This window comes from Octopus sinensis, linkage group LG8 (assembly GCF_006345805.1).
Source record: "Octopus sinensis linkage group LG8, ASM634580v1, whole genome shotgun sequence".
Classification (NCBI taxonomy): domain Eukaryota; kingdom Metazoa; phylum Mollusca; class Cephalopoda; order Octopoda; family Octopodidae; genus Octopus; species Octopus sinensis.
In genome coordinates, this window is record NC_043004.1 from 30,009,623 (window position 1) to 30,026,009 (window position 16,387).

A 16,387-nucleotide genomic window follows, 5' to 3' on the forward strand; every position below is an offset into this window, starting at 1 on the left:
CTTCCCAAGAATGAATGAAAGCATTTTGCATCATTTTCAGAATATAATATAAATTGAACGCACACCAATATTTACATATAAAATTTGTGAATATATATTTATAATAACAATGGGCAAAGAATAAGACATGGATGCAAAACAAGAATGCCTCTCTCTCAACCTGTACCCATTATTCATACATCTGCTATGCAACATAAGGTACTGTATACTCTGTTCCCAATTATCTATCAACCATATTGCAGTGACACTGAGATAGTCTAGTGATGGTACTATACACTCAATATTCAGTCACACCATATACACAATGGTTGATAAGAAATAGGAATGATTACCTATGAGGTAGACATATTGGAGACACTTGATACAATATACGTACAAATTGCATGAAAACACAAGCGCATGATCATGTATACGCATACCTATAACCAAGAAAAACCACAAGGGAAACAACTAATACTATAGTCTCTGAATGATTACTCCCCTTTAAATATATTTTCTCTTTGGTCACCAGTTCATGATTTCTGACAGTTCATATAATCTGTAAACTTACAAAATCTCATACCATACTTCCACCATTTAAATGGCAGAGTTGTCACCCATTAACCAAACTCTGATTAAATAACTGCAATTATAGTCATGTGAAACCTATGGTATCAGACTACTGACTTCCTATCAGCACACACAAACACACACAACTGCTACCACCACCACCACCACCACCACCAGGTTATGCAGCTAAAGCATATCACCTTATTTTCTCTCATTTACTGATAAAAACTTTAGTGAACACAAGAAAACTTGGTACAAAAGCAATACAGATAAAACAAGAAGTAACATCTGGAAAAGTTTATTTCTCACTATGTCAACTACAACTCCTCTACAAACACTTTTTGCTCAATACACTAACTCATCACTACCATATGTCAACTTCCATCCTCCCTAATTATCCTTGAACTGTCTATGTATCACCATTCTGAAACACATCAATGAACAAAATAAAAATACTTTTGAAAATTCAAAAATACCCAAAGGAACCAATTCCACCCAGAAACAAAATCAAGATACACCACATAATTCAACAACATCACAGTTACAAATATAGAGACTGTTAAATATATTCAACAACACCACAGTCACCAACACTGACACCACGTACATACAATCAACAAAATAATTATAGACAAAAATATTCCAAAAAGTAATGTAAAAAATACAACCTGAATTACACAACAGAAATAGCCAGTCTGATAAAAACCAAAGAAAGCATAAACATAACACACCAACACCAATACCAACATCAAACACACACAAGACAGAAGTAAAAAGAATCTGTATCAAATAATTGAACAAATAAGAGCTAACCTGGAGTGATGCAACAACTACTTCATAGAGATGTATGTTGAGATAAAGATCCACAACAGAGAACAGGAGACTGTTAAACAACTGTTGGTGGTGACAAAAGTCTAGAGAGTGGTGGAGACAACATACAGATGTGAAGAACAGGGAAGACTGTGAATTAGAGTAACTAGAAATCTTTGTTGTTCATATTCAGGTGAAAGAGATGCGTGGCAAGAGTAAACTCAGACATACACATACTCTATAGCAAAGATACTGGAAGACAAAGAGTTGTCAGGACTGCAGAGATATGGGGTGAAATAGTAAAAGGATGTGCATAGGATGAAAGTTAGACTAGAATCTACACACATTGGAGTAGAAAGAAGTTCCATTTTCTCTGTACACTATTCCTGAGAGGGCCATGGAAAGAGAATCCTCAGGTACCTTCTTCACAGGATTCTATTAGAAGCAACCAGCATTAGACTTTCTGGTTGAATTCCCAAGTGCAACCAACTGAGACTATGGATATTATCCAACCATCTTACTCTTGGTTTACTCCATGGTCTCCCACCAGTTGGTTCAGCTTGAAAAATCTCTCTTGTGATTCTTTCCTATGACATTTTAATCAAATGTCCACAGTAAAGGAGCTATGACCTTTCAATTACAGAGAGTACAAACTTGATCTGGAGAGATTCCAGATCTCAAGCTATGCACTCTGTTGAGTAATGTTACTCCAGAGACCCTTTGGAGGAATCCCATTTTGACACTCAGTTATTACCCAACATTTATGACCATAGGCGAGGATAGGCATGAAAACCAAATCAAAGATAGCAAATTTGGGTTTTTTCTTTTTCCAACCTCTTCTCTTCTGAGGATCAAATGCTAGAACTGAGTGATTTTCAAATAATTTGTCACACTTCTACTATAATTACTGTTGAGATTGATTTGGTTATTGGAAGCAAGATCAATGAAAGATAAGTTTCATGACTTGTGTTCAACACCTGTATTTATCTTTGCAGCAGACTAGCTGGAGCTCAGTAGCCTTGATGGGCCTCTCAGATACTTGTACTCTGAGGAGGGGTATCAGATAAGAACACCCAAGGCCAGTACTAGGAAGTGCAGGGCTCAATTAGAGAATTGTCAGTGGAGCCCTCTGCTATACAAAAGCTGAAGATTGATGTTTTATACTTTATATAGTATGCCAGTCCCAGCTAAAAAGTGTTGAAAGCTTGAAGCTCCATCATTAGCCACAATAATATATTAAAACTTCATAGCATCCTCTGTTTGAGTATTTGGATGGGGGCCCTCTCTTGGCATGAGGCCCAATTTGATCAAATCTAATTGGCTTAAAACCAGCCCTGAGAACACCTGTGCCAATGAGACAAGCTTTCTCAACATGGTCACTCAGCCTGCTAAAGCTTCTCAAATCACACCCTACTATCTTAATATAGTCCTACATACTTCAAAAAGATAAGATGGTCATGGCAGGAATATTTTTGAGCATAAGTTGCTCAATCACAGATAGTGTTAAACAACAACGACAAGAACAAGAGCACACACAAATATAGCCACAGACAGTGTAAAAAGATTCCATGATTATACTTTAATGTTGCTGTGATGCTTACCAAGGAAGGGACAAATCCATAGTTGTTAGACATCTGCTTGAAGCTGAATTAATATTTTACAGTCTAAAATGGCAAACCCCTATAACAGAAGGAGTAAACTGAGTTTTAATTGCTGGCCACTTGTGCCATTAATACCCTTGGGAAAGGCTTGCACATCACAACATCATATTTTCACACCTCTAAAATTAGTGAAAAAAAAAAGCAATAGTTAAAATGAATGATTAATGATAATAATTTCACCAATTCTACCACAAGCATATAATTTCCACCAGGAACTTATACCACTCATTGTAATCATCATCATCATCATCATCATCATCAACAACAACAACACCACTGTACATCCACTTCTTTGTTTTTATTGGGAAGTTGGATAAGTTCAAGATTTCAGCAGATACCTAAGCAACTTATTCCTGTTTATAATTTTATATCCGTCATTTGAAAAACAGGTAAGGTTTAGTGACAGGAAGAGCATCCATCTGGCTGTAAAACAATGCCTTAATAAAATATTCATCTAATATGGAAAAATGAATGCAAACATGAAACAATCACAATTTTGTAAACAGTAGTGTCATCCTTAGTTAGAGCTTTCCATCATGATGCTGACAACAAAGAGAGATGAGTCTGAACAGATGCAAAACATTTTGTTTGTGAACCACCATTTGCAGGTGGGGAATTCCTTATATGAGATTTTTGTATCTTCTGCTGATATAAACTAGCAAAGACACACATACTTACACATAAATACGTATGATGAATTTCCACACTGTTTTTGCTTCTACTAATTGGCCAATGTGCTTATGAAGCAAACTTCTTTACCACAATACCTACATTTATTTCTCATTGTTTTGGCCTTACCCATGAATATATATATATATATATATATATATATGAATTTTTTGTGTAATGAGATAAAAAAACCAAGGCGGTATAGATATTAGAGCATTTATAGATAGAAGGTCTTGATATAGAACCAACGTTGAACCTCTTTATTCACAATATTACCGAATCTGGAACGTAACTATGGTCTGTCTATAGTACTTATTCAGCATTACCTAACACCTTTGGGTCTCAATGACCCCATTATCTCTTATATATGTATATATATATATATAAATATATATACAGTAATCCCTTGCCAAATAGTGGTTCACCTATTGCGGTTTATTATTCCTCCCTGGTGTTGTCTTGCATTTATAATAAAATAAATATTTACAAATTATGAAAATAATTAAAAAAATATACAGTACAGTACTTCATGGATTTTCACCTATCGCAGGGGGGTTTGGAACGCAACACCCGTGACAGTTGAGGGATTACAGAGTGTGTATGTGTATATATATATATATATAAAACAACTCTCTTATTCTTTCTTTCAGCCCCGGCACACTTACTTCATTCTTTCCACTCTTCTTTCTTTCGCTCCCCCTCTCTCACATTTCTTGGCCTTCCCTTCCTTCTCACCTTCCCTCCTCTTTCACTTCACTCTGTCTCTTTTCTTTTTCTCGTCCCTCCCTAGTTCTTCTTTCCCTCTGCCTCTACCTGTCTCCTCTCCGTCCATGTGACTGGTGTTCAGCCAAGCCTGACCTTTCTTTCTTGGTTCAACTACCATCTGTGCAACATCTATATTCCTCCCTGTGCCTGTCATTTCTGATGTCCCTGCTGTAAGGCTTTACTTCCACACACGCCAGCTTAATTTAATTCATCCTTAATTGAAAGACACCTATTGTTTGCATTTGTATTTGTGTACCATTTCTCTGTCCCCCCCCCCTGTCTTTGTTTTCGTATACATTTGCTGCTTTCTTCCAAGGAATCAAGTGCTTTTAAGTTAGATTTTTCTTGGGGCTGGCCAAATTGGAGCAGTCTCGAGTATAACCAGCTGAAACTGCAAAGATGATCTGGAACTCGACTGAGGATAGAAAACTCCGAATGACCTGTCCTTGTTTTTTCTTGTCCCCTTTTTGTATCATCAGTCTGGATGTTTTGTTGTCACCTGTTGCGTTTCTTGTCCCATTTTTAAATATTATTTCATATATATATATATATATATATATATATATATATATATATATATATATATAGATATATATATATATATATAATATAGATATATATTATAATATATAATATATATAGAAGGTGCTTACCAGAAGTTCTGAGACGTTATCAGGAGAGGTGTTGGCATTCATGGACCTTCATGCCAAAAGTCAGACAATCCACGATTTTTCTTGGGAAAGATGCAACAGTAGTTTTCAGTTGTCCCCTTGCTGATTTCTTTACAGTTTACTTTGCTTCTCTCCCACTCTCTCCTGAGCTTATCCTTTACATACAGAGGGTCCTACTTTGAAGGAAACATGGTACAAGAAGAATTTGTGTGTGTGTGTGTGTGTCCAGTTTTGCCAGTGCATTGCTCCATCCAATATTGGAGTCCTAATACTAGTTAACAAAGCCCTAAAAACTAAATTCTTGCTATGAGAAGGTCAGTATTGGAGTGAAATTTGAACTGAGAATACAGGTGACCAGCACTTTCCCACTGATGAAGTCCAATAGACTGAAATCATATGATATGGGGAATTCTGGTGCCCATGATAGAGTACAGAAGAATTTGTGTGTGTGTGGTGTGTCCAGTTTTGCCAGTGCATTGCTCCATCCAATATTGGAGTCCTAATACTAGTTAACAAAGCCCTAAAAACTAATTTCTTGCTATGAGAAGGTCAGTAATTGGAGGTGAAATTTGAACTGAGAATACAGGTGACCAGCACTTCCCACTGATGAAGTCCAATAGACTGAAATCATATGATATGGGGAATTCTGGTGCCCATGATAGATGATTCTTATCTGCTACGATCTGTGTAGGTGCTTTTATGTGCCAAGTGCCTATATGAGAGGACCTTTCAATGTTAATAAGGCAATATTCAGTGTTCTAACAAGGCATCCCTGTTAAGTTGGATATAAGCATTACCTTTTGATATTAATACTGCTTCCATCAGAATTAATTTTTTTAACAAGTCTGCTGGCTATTAGTCACATCAGTGCCTGAAAAGTTACTGGTATTCTATATATGATGGCAGTTTGACTGGCAAGTGGTGACCCACACTTCCCACTGATGAGGTCCAGCAGAATGAAATGTGTTACGAGAATTCCGGAGCCCATGACAGATGATCTGCTATGATCTATGTGAGTGCTTCTATGCACCAAGCACCTATATGAGAAGATTTCGCAAGGCTATTAATTCAGTATTCAGTGTTCTAACAAGACATCCATGTTAAGTTGGATAAAAAAATTACTTTAGAATGTTGACTTGAATGCCATGTGGTATTTGTGTCAGTTCCCTGTGGTCTGATTTCAAATCCAGCTCAGGTCAACATTACCTTTCATTCTTTCAGGGCCAGTAAAGAAAGTACCACACAGATTGGTGGACTGGTGGAGTTGTAAGATGAAGATACCTTGTGGTATTTGTCCCAGGTCTTTGTGGTTTGAGTTCAAATTCCACTGAGGTTAACTTCACCATTCCTGGAACAAGGACTGTAGGAAATAACCTCATCTAACATTCTAACATAACTGCTACCCACTACCTTGCTCTGGTACTTTATATATCAACCCTGAAAGGATCAAAAGCAAAGTTGAATTCAGAAGGATTTGAACTCAGAATGCAGATAGCTGGAACAAAAATCACAAAGTATTCAAGCCAATACTCTAACAAATCTACCAATCCCCTGCTTTTAATTAGCTAACAAAATTAAAAAGAAAATAACTTCAATGTTAGTAACAATAACATTTCTAACTAATAAAGTTAAAGAAAAACTAACTCAACTCTTTAACTTGATGCAAACAAAACAAAGAACAAAACTATTTTAACAGATGTGTTTTTATATGTTAATGTTTAACCCTAGATCAATCCTGACTGAGTAGGTTGATGATCAAAACATGTTCCATACATGATCATGATCCTTTTCTTCTTTATATATAAAAACAGTACAGTGTGGTTTGAGGAAACTTGGCTGCTATTTCTAGCTGATGGAGGCTCTGTTGTTGGTATAAGAAGTAAACACTGGAGTTATTTAGATTACCTGATGATGAAGATATAGTTGTTTACTTGATCAAAACTATTTTGCCAGAATATTCTCTCTGAGAGTAAGAAGGAAATCTCTACTAGGATGGATATAAAATGATGGTACTTACAACAGAAGGAGGATAACATTGCTGTAAAGTTTCCATCGAACCAGTATTTCCAAAGAGTGGCATTTGAGAGGCAACAGGAAGTGCAAGAAAAGTGGCAAAAAGCCCAAACATGAAAGTGTGGGGTTTGTGGGGTGAGGTGGGAGTAGTCCTTAGCAACTGTCAGGGAATCACTGGGTCAGCTGATGTAGTAGTTACTTGTATGAGGAATAGCTCTTTTGCAACAGAACAGAACATGATATATACATCAGTAGGAAATATACTCTAACAGTGAAACTAGCAAACTTCATATTAATACAAACTATCCCCCATTCTTTATTTGGAATGCAGGAGTGTTAGGGGTAGGGCTTCTTTATTTGGTTGACCCGCTCTTTTATTATTGTTATTCTCTCATCAATTCTGATAAATACTACTCCAACATTATGCTGCCACTGTAGCATCTATGTGGTGGTTCACCCTGTTTAGAATCAGCAGCTAAGTCTCTCTTAAGAGGTCTGGCTGCTATGCCTACTAACTCGAGCAACTGGTACAAAAGTAGTGTAAGTGAAGTATGCAGCATAGAATCCTAATGTCTATATTTCATCAATCATTATCTGCAAGAGTTCAGTAGATTGAATAATATAAGGTAGTGATAGACAAGGAGCAGTTGGGTTAGTAACAATATTGGTATTGAAGGTAACTGGCATTAGAAATATGTGATTAATAACTTTAATTAAGCACACACACACATACATATATATTGTAAATCTGTGCTTACTTCACTGGATTATGAATATTTTCAGGAAAGTAAATCTAATACAATTAAAAAGAATACAAAGACTGATACATCTTAAAAAATGTTTCTTTTAATTTAACACTTAATTATACAGCATAATTAATTATTGTGTATAATTAACTACTATATTAAAAGAAAAATTTCTAGATGCACCAGTCTCCATATATTCATAATACAGTGAAGCAAACCCAGATTTACTCATCAGAAGAATTACAGTGGGATTGCTCACTCTAAGAGATCCTTGATGCTTTAACCAGAACCTAGAATATACCTGTGAGTTATTAAAGCACCTGCCTGGATAATTTATCCCGATATACTCATTGTGTGCATGTGCACACATATATATATATATATATGCACATGAGTATATATCATGATCATGTGACTGACCAGACTATCAGATGTTGTTACACATCGCTGGTCACAATGGGCTTTGCATTGTTTTAACCCTAGAATGACACCACCCTGCTGGCTAGTTGAGCAGGTCAACACACTTCCTTGATTGAAAAGGGACTAGAGCAATGTGAAATGAAGTGTTTCTGTGAAATTCTGTTTTCTGCTGGGGAAAACCGCAGTTGAAACAAATGTCATGCTTCAAGCAGCTTACAAGGATGCTGCTGTGAGCAAAATACAAGTTTATGAGTGGTTTTCATGCTTTAGAAATGGTCACTTGTCGCTTGAGGACCAACCCTGTTGAGGGCAACTGTCAACCTCCCGAACGAATGAAACATCATGAAAATTCATGAACTGATCTTGGATGATAATCACTGAACAAGTGACGAATTTGTTGATATGACTGGGATGCTCTGGAGCTCCAGTCAACAAATTTTGAGCAAGGAATTACAAATGAAAAGTGTTGCAGCAAAATTTGTCCAATCATGGCTGAATGCGTGTTGTGCACTGAAAAAAAAAAAAACCAGTTGGAAATTGATCCAGACCTTTTTTCAAAGATCATCACCAGTGACGAAAGCTGGTGCTACAGAATTTGCAGATGTGGAAGAAGTGAAGAAAAATACAATAGAGGTGTTAAAAGGCATCACTTCGCAAGAGTTTCAGCACTGTTTCCAACAGTGGAAAATGCATCTGGACCATTGCATTGCTTCAAACGGAGAATACTTTGAAGGTGATAAAAGTGTAAACATGTAAAACTAAGTGGATAAAGTTGTATTGCAAAATTCTGGTTTCTTTTGCATACCTCCTCGTATATATATATATATATATACACACACACACATATATATTAGCACCACCATTAGATGATATATAGTACTAAATATGTCTGTAGGTTTAACATTTTATCATGAGATTAAAAAAAAATACTGGAATAAAGAGAGATAGGAGAGTGAAAGATATAAGGAGAGAGAGAGAGAGAAAGAGAGAGATCAAATAATTTTGATTGAGTAAACAATATTTTTATAGGTTAAGAGTACAGTTCAAGGAAATGTTTCCAGGAATATTACTGGTACTTATTTTCTAGATTTGTAGTTGCTGCTCAGATCCATGTCAGCCCTGAACCAACAGACCTGTAATCATTCCAGTCATGACTACTACAGCTTTTTTAAGACACCAATTTCTATTATCCAGTGTCCTTCCTTTACTAAAGATTGTATAGTATAATCTGGGAGAGATTTGGTTGCAATTTCTTCTAATTTGAGCAACCAGTACAAAAGTAGTGTTAGTGAAGTAGGCAGTGCAGAATCCTAGTGTCTATATGTCATCAATCACTGTTCAGTAGATTGAATAATGTAAGATAGTGACTGACAAGGGACAGTTTTCTCCTGAGTTAGTAACAATGTTGGTATCGAAGGTAACTGGCATTAAAAATATGTGATTAATCTTCAGCATGTTTAGGAGCATTATATCACCATAGAGTTTTCTCCTCCGTAGCTGCAGGCGCAATGTGTTGCATTGAGAGGGGAGAAAACTCATATGGTGACATGATGCTCCTCCAGTATGCTAAAGGTTAATAACTTTAGTAACTATATAGTACATTATGAAAGTTGAATGTTTACAACTATGAATGAATATGAACATGAACGGAGTTTGTTGGTCTCATTAGAGACAATCTCTCTTGAGCTGGTGACATGATAAACTGGTTCTAAACTATGCTGTAAAGATGATTGGAAAGGCATCAAGTCGTAAAAACCAAGCTAATCCACAAAAAAGATGACTGTTTTCCTGTGTTATTATGTGTATCAGATGATAAAGATTGTAGGCAAATGATGAGACACTATGACAAATCCAAGCCATGCCAGCAGGTAAAAACAAATGTGAAGTGATGATGATGATGATGATGATGATGCTGTAGGGAAATCAAAACTTCGGTCAATGATAACCAAACCTGTAAGATATATATTGAATGATATTTTTTATTAACATCATCTACTGCTCAATAAATTGATGTAGCTTCAACAAGTTATATCAATCATTATAAATAGTACATATGATATGAAACTTCAACATCAGGAAAATAATATATAGAAAGAATACAAACAGAAAAAGATGAATGTTATAAATACATTGAAAGAAGTGAATGGTACATTTATAGAAATGGACATAGTGTTCTGCAAGTTTTGGGATGATGCTTATACAAAGTGTTTGGGATAAATTTGATGATTTTTGTGTCTCCCTTTTTTCAGTAACAGCTTGATGTATTGGTGAAAAGCCAATGGTATTGGAGACAACAAAGATTAAAGTTGTAGTTGAGAAAAAGTTAGCTGACATGGAGGACTGGAAGCCATCTGAATATTGGAAGAGAGTTACCTGTGTCATGATGATTTGTGCTGGGTATCAAAATGCCAATATCATGACTGTTGCTCAATGCTCTGTGAACACTGTAATGGTTGTAATATGTGATATGGACAACTGCAATCGAGACTATGAAGCCATGGCCAACAGGAAGGAACACTGAAAGAATTCTGTGTGTGTATACTAGAATTCATCCCCACATCTTAGAACAAGGCCTTAGGCTCAATTCGGATGGCTATGTGAAGCTGCTGGAAATTGATGTCAAACACTGGCTGGAGAGTTATTGCTGCTGGAAGGCTATGTGTGGCAGCAGGATTCAGCTCCCTGCCAAACCTTCAGAAAGAGTCAGAAGTAGTTGTTGAAAAATTTCTTTGATCTCACCAGCCCCAATTTCCAATTTAAGGCCACCTAATTCCCTTGATTGTAATCCCATAGTTTACTACATATGGGGTGTGGTTGAGAAAGACTCTTGCAATGCCAAGGCCAAGCTTATGGCCAAGATCAAGGAGGTGTTTAAAGATCTTCCCAGGGATGCAGTGAAGAATGCATGAGCCAGGTTCCTGTAGCTATGATGGAAGCTGAGGGTGGTCACTATGAGTAAACTGTTATCTCCTAGACATAATTGAGGTGATATATATATTTTTTAAATACTTTTATGTTTGGATGGGATAATTTGGAATAATTTGTTTTCTTTACTTTTTATGAAAACTGTCAATTTTAGCCCAAACACCCTGTATACATGTATACACACACACACACACACACACAACACACGATCATTACATGTATGTATGTTAATAAAAGATGCAAGTAAGCCTGCAGGATGTGCACAATAGCTTCAAGTAAACCTAAAGGATGTACGTGCTCATGTAGAAAGTCCTGTGAATGCAGCTTGTTGAATAGTGTAAAACATGTAATAGCAGAAGTTGCAGAAACAGTAAAGTTGTTGCAACTAGTGACAGTTGCATGTGGCATAGCAGTATATGTGTGCATATAGTGCAGCAGCTGCATAGTGTGGAGAACAACATGTATTATGAGAAAAATTCAGGAAAACTGGTAGAAACTGTTGGCAACGAAAAGGATAAGTACCTGAATAGCTAGTAAAAGGTAGTTTGGTGAGTCAATGGTAATTATTATATGAAGTCAAGATCAACTGGTTGCTGTTCTGTGTGTGTTGCCAGTAAAAGCTGTGTCTGAATTGAATGACTTTATAACTGGTCAGCTGTGGCTATCATAACCACAACAACTATCAAAAACATGGTGTGTTAACTCACTGACATGACTAGAAATGCCTGGCAATTTACTGTCTGGTCTAAGCCATTGATTATTCTGAAAGGCAATGATATAAGCACATCTGCTGATGCAATTTTACGTTAATTCATCTGTTGGGAAGATGAATGAATTGTTGCATCAGTTGATTTATCCAAAAGGTGATGACATAGTTACAGCTATTGGTGTGTAGGATTGCTCTTTACCATTAGGTATCTGCATTTTGCTTTTTTACCCTTAGTTGTCCATTTTGGTTTATCATGTGATGGTCAAGTCCATTTAGCTTTGCATGGACTTAATGTGATAGACTAGCTAAGCATTATTCCCTCTTAAGCTATTTAAGGGACAATTTTCCCTCTAATTCCTGAGGGAGGCAAGTTGGTTATGAGTGAGTTGAATTTTTTTTTTTTAATAATGAAATTATTGTATACAGTGCTCAGGTGCACCACAAGCTCAGGTATACCACAATTTTCAGCAATGAGAGCAATATATTCCATTTTGTAGCTTCAGTGAGAAGTGATTCATAACCAAAATATTTGATACTATGTTTTTCATTTCTTTTAACATTTGTCTTTAACTTCAAGAAACATTTTGAAACTATGTAATGTTTTTAACAGAGTTCTACTTGTGCCAATTGATGTATTTCAGTTTAGGGTCAGAAATAAATATTGCAGTGACATCAGGGCTTAGTTATTGCTAAGTTATTTTGAGTTGCCTACTTTGCCTTTGGTTTAGTTAAGCATTGTGTAAGTATGTCTACTTTTCCTAAAACTGGTTACAGTCTTTATTAATTAAAGTTATCATGGTTGCCACAGTATATATGTTAAAACTGTACTATTGCTTTCTCGACAACTAATCTTATCTTTCAAAAAATGAGACTCAAGCAAAATATATAAGGTAATTGAACTTTTTATTAAACTGAAAGGTTCTCTGTTCAAAATTAGCCAAAGGGCAGGTGTATATGTAAAAGTAGCAATCCCTGCTCCTACCACTAACAGAGAATAAATAAATCAAAGAAAGCCAGTGCGGGAGCCTCTAAATGGTTATTCTAATAACTCTAATTCATGCAGTTTTGGTAACAAAAGTATATGATATTACAGCTGACATATCTCTGATCACAGACCTCTTCAGTCAGAGCTGATCTGGGTTAAACAATAATGTGGATAACAAAAACAAAATCTAAGTTTGATAGTTTGGAAAACTGAAACTAATCTGAAAATATAAGTTTAAGGGATTGGGCTGATAGATTATGTCTGATTAATATATTAACTGTCAGTTGTTAATGAGAATGACTTGGTAGTTAGCACCATGTTTTTGATAATTATTTCAATTGCCTACAGTGTCACAAGTAGACAAAGACACTCAGACATTCCATCCTTGACTCAGTGGAACATTGAGAATCTGAGAGCTGTAGGGAGAAGGCACCTGCACCTGACTGGTAGTCAATTTCAGCTGAGCAGACTAGAATAATGTGAAGAATAGAGCCTTGCTCAAGAACACAAAGCACCAAATCCAAGCATTAAACCAATGATCTTATGATTGTGGAAGCAATACCCTAACCATTAGGCCATGCACTTTCACTGGCCCAATATGTAGCACTCTGGCTATGCAATATATCAACCATGTACAAAGGCAGTAAGCTGGCAGAATCATTACAGCACCAAGCAAGATGCTTAGTGGCATTTCCTCCATCTTTATGTTCTGAGTTCAAATTCTACCAAGGTTGACTTCACCTTTCATTTTTTTCAGGGTCTATAATATAAGTTAAGCACTGGGGTCAATGTAATTGACTTATGTCCTACCCCCAAATTGCTGGCTTTGTGCCAAAATTTGAAATCAATATGTCAACAATGTACAGAGTATTGTAATGGTATTGTGTAGTGTGGTGTGGTGTGTCTATGACTAGCTGCTAATTAATTGGGTGACTGTGGTCAAGAATGTCTGTCTGTGTAGCTGCTGTACCATTATTTAACATCAAAGAAGTTAGTATGAAATCTAAGTGTAGAGAAGCTGTGAATAAGTTAACTCTTTTGGTATATAAGTTTGTGCTTGTGCTTTTTCTCACCCAAACTGAATATAAATAATATTATAATATAAGCAGCAATGTGACAGCTACAATTTGATAATGGTTTAGAAACTTGTATGGTTTCTAAGGAAATATGATGAAGCAGTCACATTTTTGGAGATACAGTGAGGTTTCTGATTAACAGCAAATATAACAAATATTGCAAATGTGTAAGAGAAATTGTGAACCAGATTTAACCATGAAAGATGAGACCAAAATATGATGAGGAGTATGTAATCTAGCTCAATGGAATAATACTGAAATGATAAGAAAGTAATACAGTAATTCAGTAATACAGTGATAGAATGTTTCTGCTGCAATTCTTTTCTGAAATAATTTCTATGTTGCTTCAACTAAACTATTTCTGTAACTTTGTATCTCTGCTGAAATGGGTTATTAGGATTTATTCTGTTTTTCATGTAATTCTAATAGAAGATTGATCTCAGATGCAGTTAGTGAATACTGAAGCATGTTAAATTCCTGCTATGATGCTGTACATTTAAATGATAGTGTATTATATTAAGAGATAAATAAAGAAGACATGAGCTAGAAATAAATAGTGAAAAGAGACATGTATTAGTAACTATTACACAATGATATCTGTTGTATGATATGATATTACCATCAGGTAATTTTCAGTGTAGATATCTGTTACAACCCATGGCTTTAACATATATCTGCAGAGGGAATGGATGGATGATAATGTTACAGAACTGTGAATAACTTTGATTAGGAATATGGAAAGATTAAAGTCAAACTGAAGTTGATAATAATTTCGAAATGATAGATAGTTAACATTTTTGTAACCATATTTATTGAAATATGATAATGAAAGGGTCATATTGAGATACACTTACTTTGTTTCGATTCATTTTGAATATAATGAAGTATCTTGTAAAATAGTTGTCATTATTAAACAAGTGTTTGGAATACAAATAAATATGGAATTTGGATGGAAGGTTTTAGTTTAGATCACATTAAAACAAGAAGTTTATATCATGGATTAGGTTCGGTTTTGGGTGTGTTGGTATCAGAAGGGTAAATCTTTTTATGAACCAAAAGTATCAATGGGCTTGTTCCTTATCTCTGATCTCTTTAATTTTGAGTGGATGAGGGAAATTCTCCCTTGTTTAGAATACCAGAGGCTGTAAATTTTATCTGTTGTCTGATCTGGTTTAACACTACCAACTGGCTCTTGAATGCTTTCAGTGGTGAACACACTGTTGTAAACATTCAGGCCTCCTGAGGTCTTGTATGATGATAAATTCCTTAATCCAAGTTTTGGTAAAGGTCATGGGTTGTGTTTTACCACTAACTAAACCATTAAGATATTGAAACCAAAAAAATATTCAGAAATCACCAGCATATATTTAGCAAGACAGTAAGATAAACTGAAGCAAAGTACAACAATATATTCTGCCATCCATCCCCACAACCTACAAACACAAGCAGTTGATTTAAACTTGTAATCAATCAGTCAATCAAACTATTGCCACTGCCACCACTGTCAACTGATATCAAGGTAGTCTATGAGAGATCTTCATAGACATGATCCTTATGTTCATATGTTGACCTTAACTGTGGTGCACATAAACAGATCACTATTGATGTTGTGTAATCTGTAACCAGTTCAAACTTAATCATTGTCACACTCTCACTGACCTCAATTACTTTATCTCTCCATTTCTCTGTTAACAATATGCCTAATCCACTAACTCACCTAGAAGAATTTGTACCCGAGTTTCTTGCTCATGAGAAGTTGAGGCACTCTATTATTTTATCTCTTTTACACAGCACAAATCAATTAGCCGCCATTCCAACATTTCCACAATAATTCCAGACCTATTTTCCATTACACCACTAAATGGGTTGCAGGTGAGTACCCTACATTGTAGTGACTGGCACGTTTTAATGCATGACACTAAATTCAGGCAGTAATTATGATTTATGGAAGATTACAAAGCTCAAAGTTAAGAATAGTGAGACTTCATTAAAGGAGCTCTTAAAACTGATGACACATTTAATACAAAACACTATGGACTTACAGAAGCAAAAACTCAGAAAATGTAGAGTAAAGAGAACGGAAATACCAAAATATGAGAGGACTGAGTAACAGTGAATATGTAGCATCAACAGTGAGATTGACTTAACCTACTGATTGATACAGTTAGTGCTGTTACTACTCTCAAGTACTCAGGGAGTCTTTAGTGTATACTCATAATTCAAAGTCAATGAAACTGAGCTACTGAAAGATAAAATCTAGGATGTAGGAGGTTCATAGTTAAAGTAAGTGGCATGTACGAAATAGTAAAAAGTTTGTACTAGATGGTAGCTGGGTTAAAGAAAGTAAAGAGAGTGGGTAGAAATGTAATTTATGAGTTGTGCCATGTG

General features: G+C 35.7%; 1 protein-coding gene across 7 annotated transcripts in view; it reads right to left on the bottom strand.

Annotated features, from left to right (window-relative positions):
• The window catches only part of LOC115215227 (basic immunoglobulin-like variable motif-containing protein), a 103,064-nt gene that overhangs the window by 37,076 nt on the left and 49,601 nt on the right, over window positions 1–16,387 (bottom strand). For 2 of the 7 annotated variants that reach the window (XM_029784451.2, XM_036505308.1), the window contains one exon: window positions 2,961–3,039. The exons of 2 other annotated variants lie outside the window; for them this stretch is intronic. In XM_029784451.2, the coding sequence (XP_029640311.1) occupies window positions 2,961–2,993 (33 nt within the window). In that variant the 5' untranslated portion in view covers window positions 2,994–3,039. Of the gene's footprint in view, window positions 1–2,960; window positions 3,140–7,142; window positions 7,403–16,387 lie in introns of those variants that run through there. 3 more of the 7 variants (XM_029784450.2, XM_036505307.1, XM_036505306.1) reach the window with 2 other exon arrangements.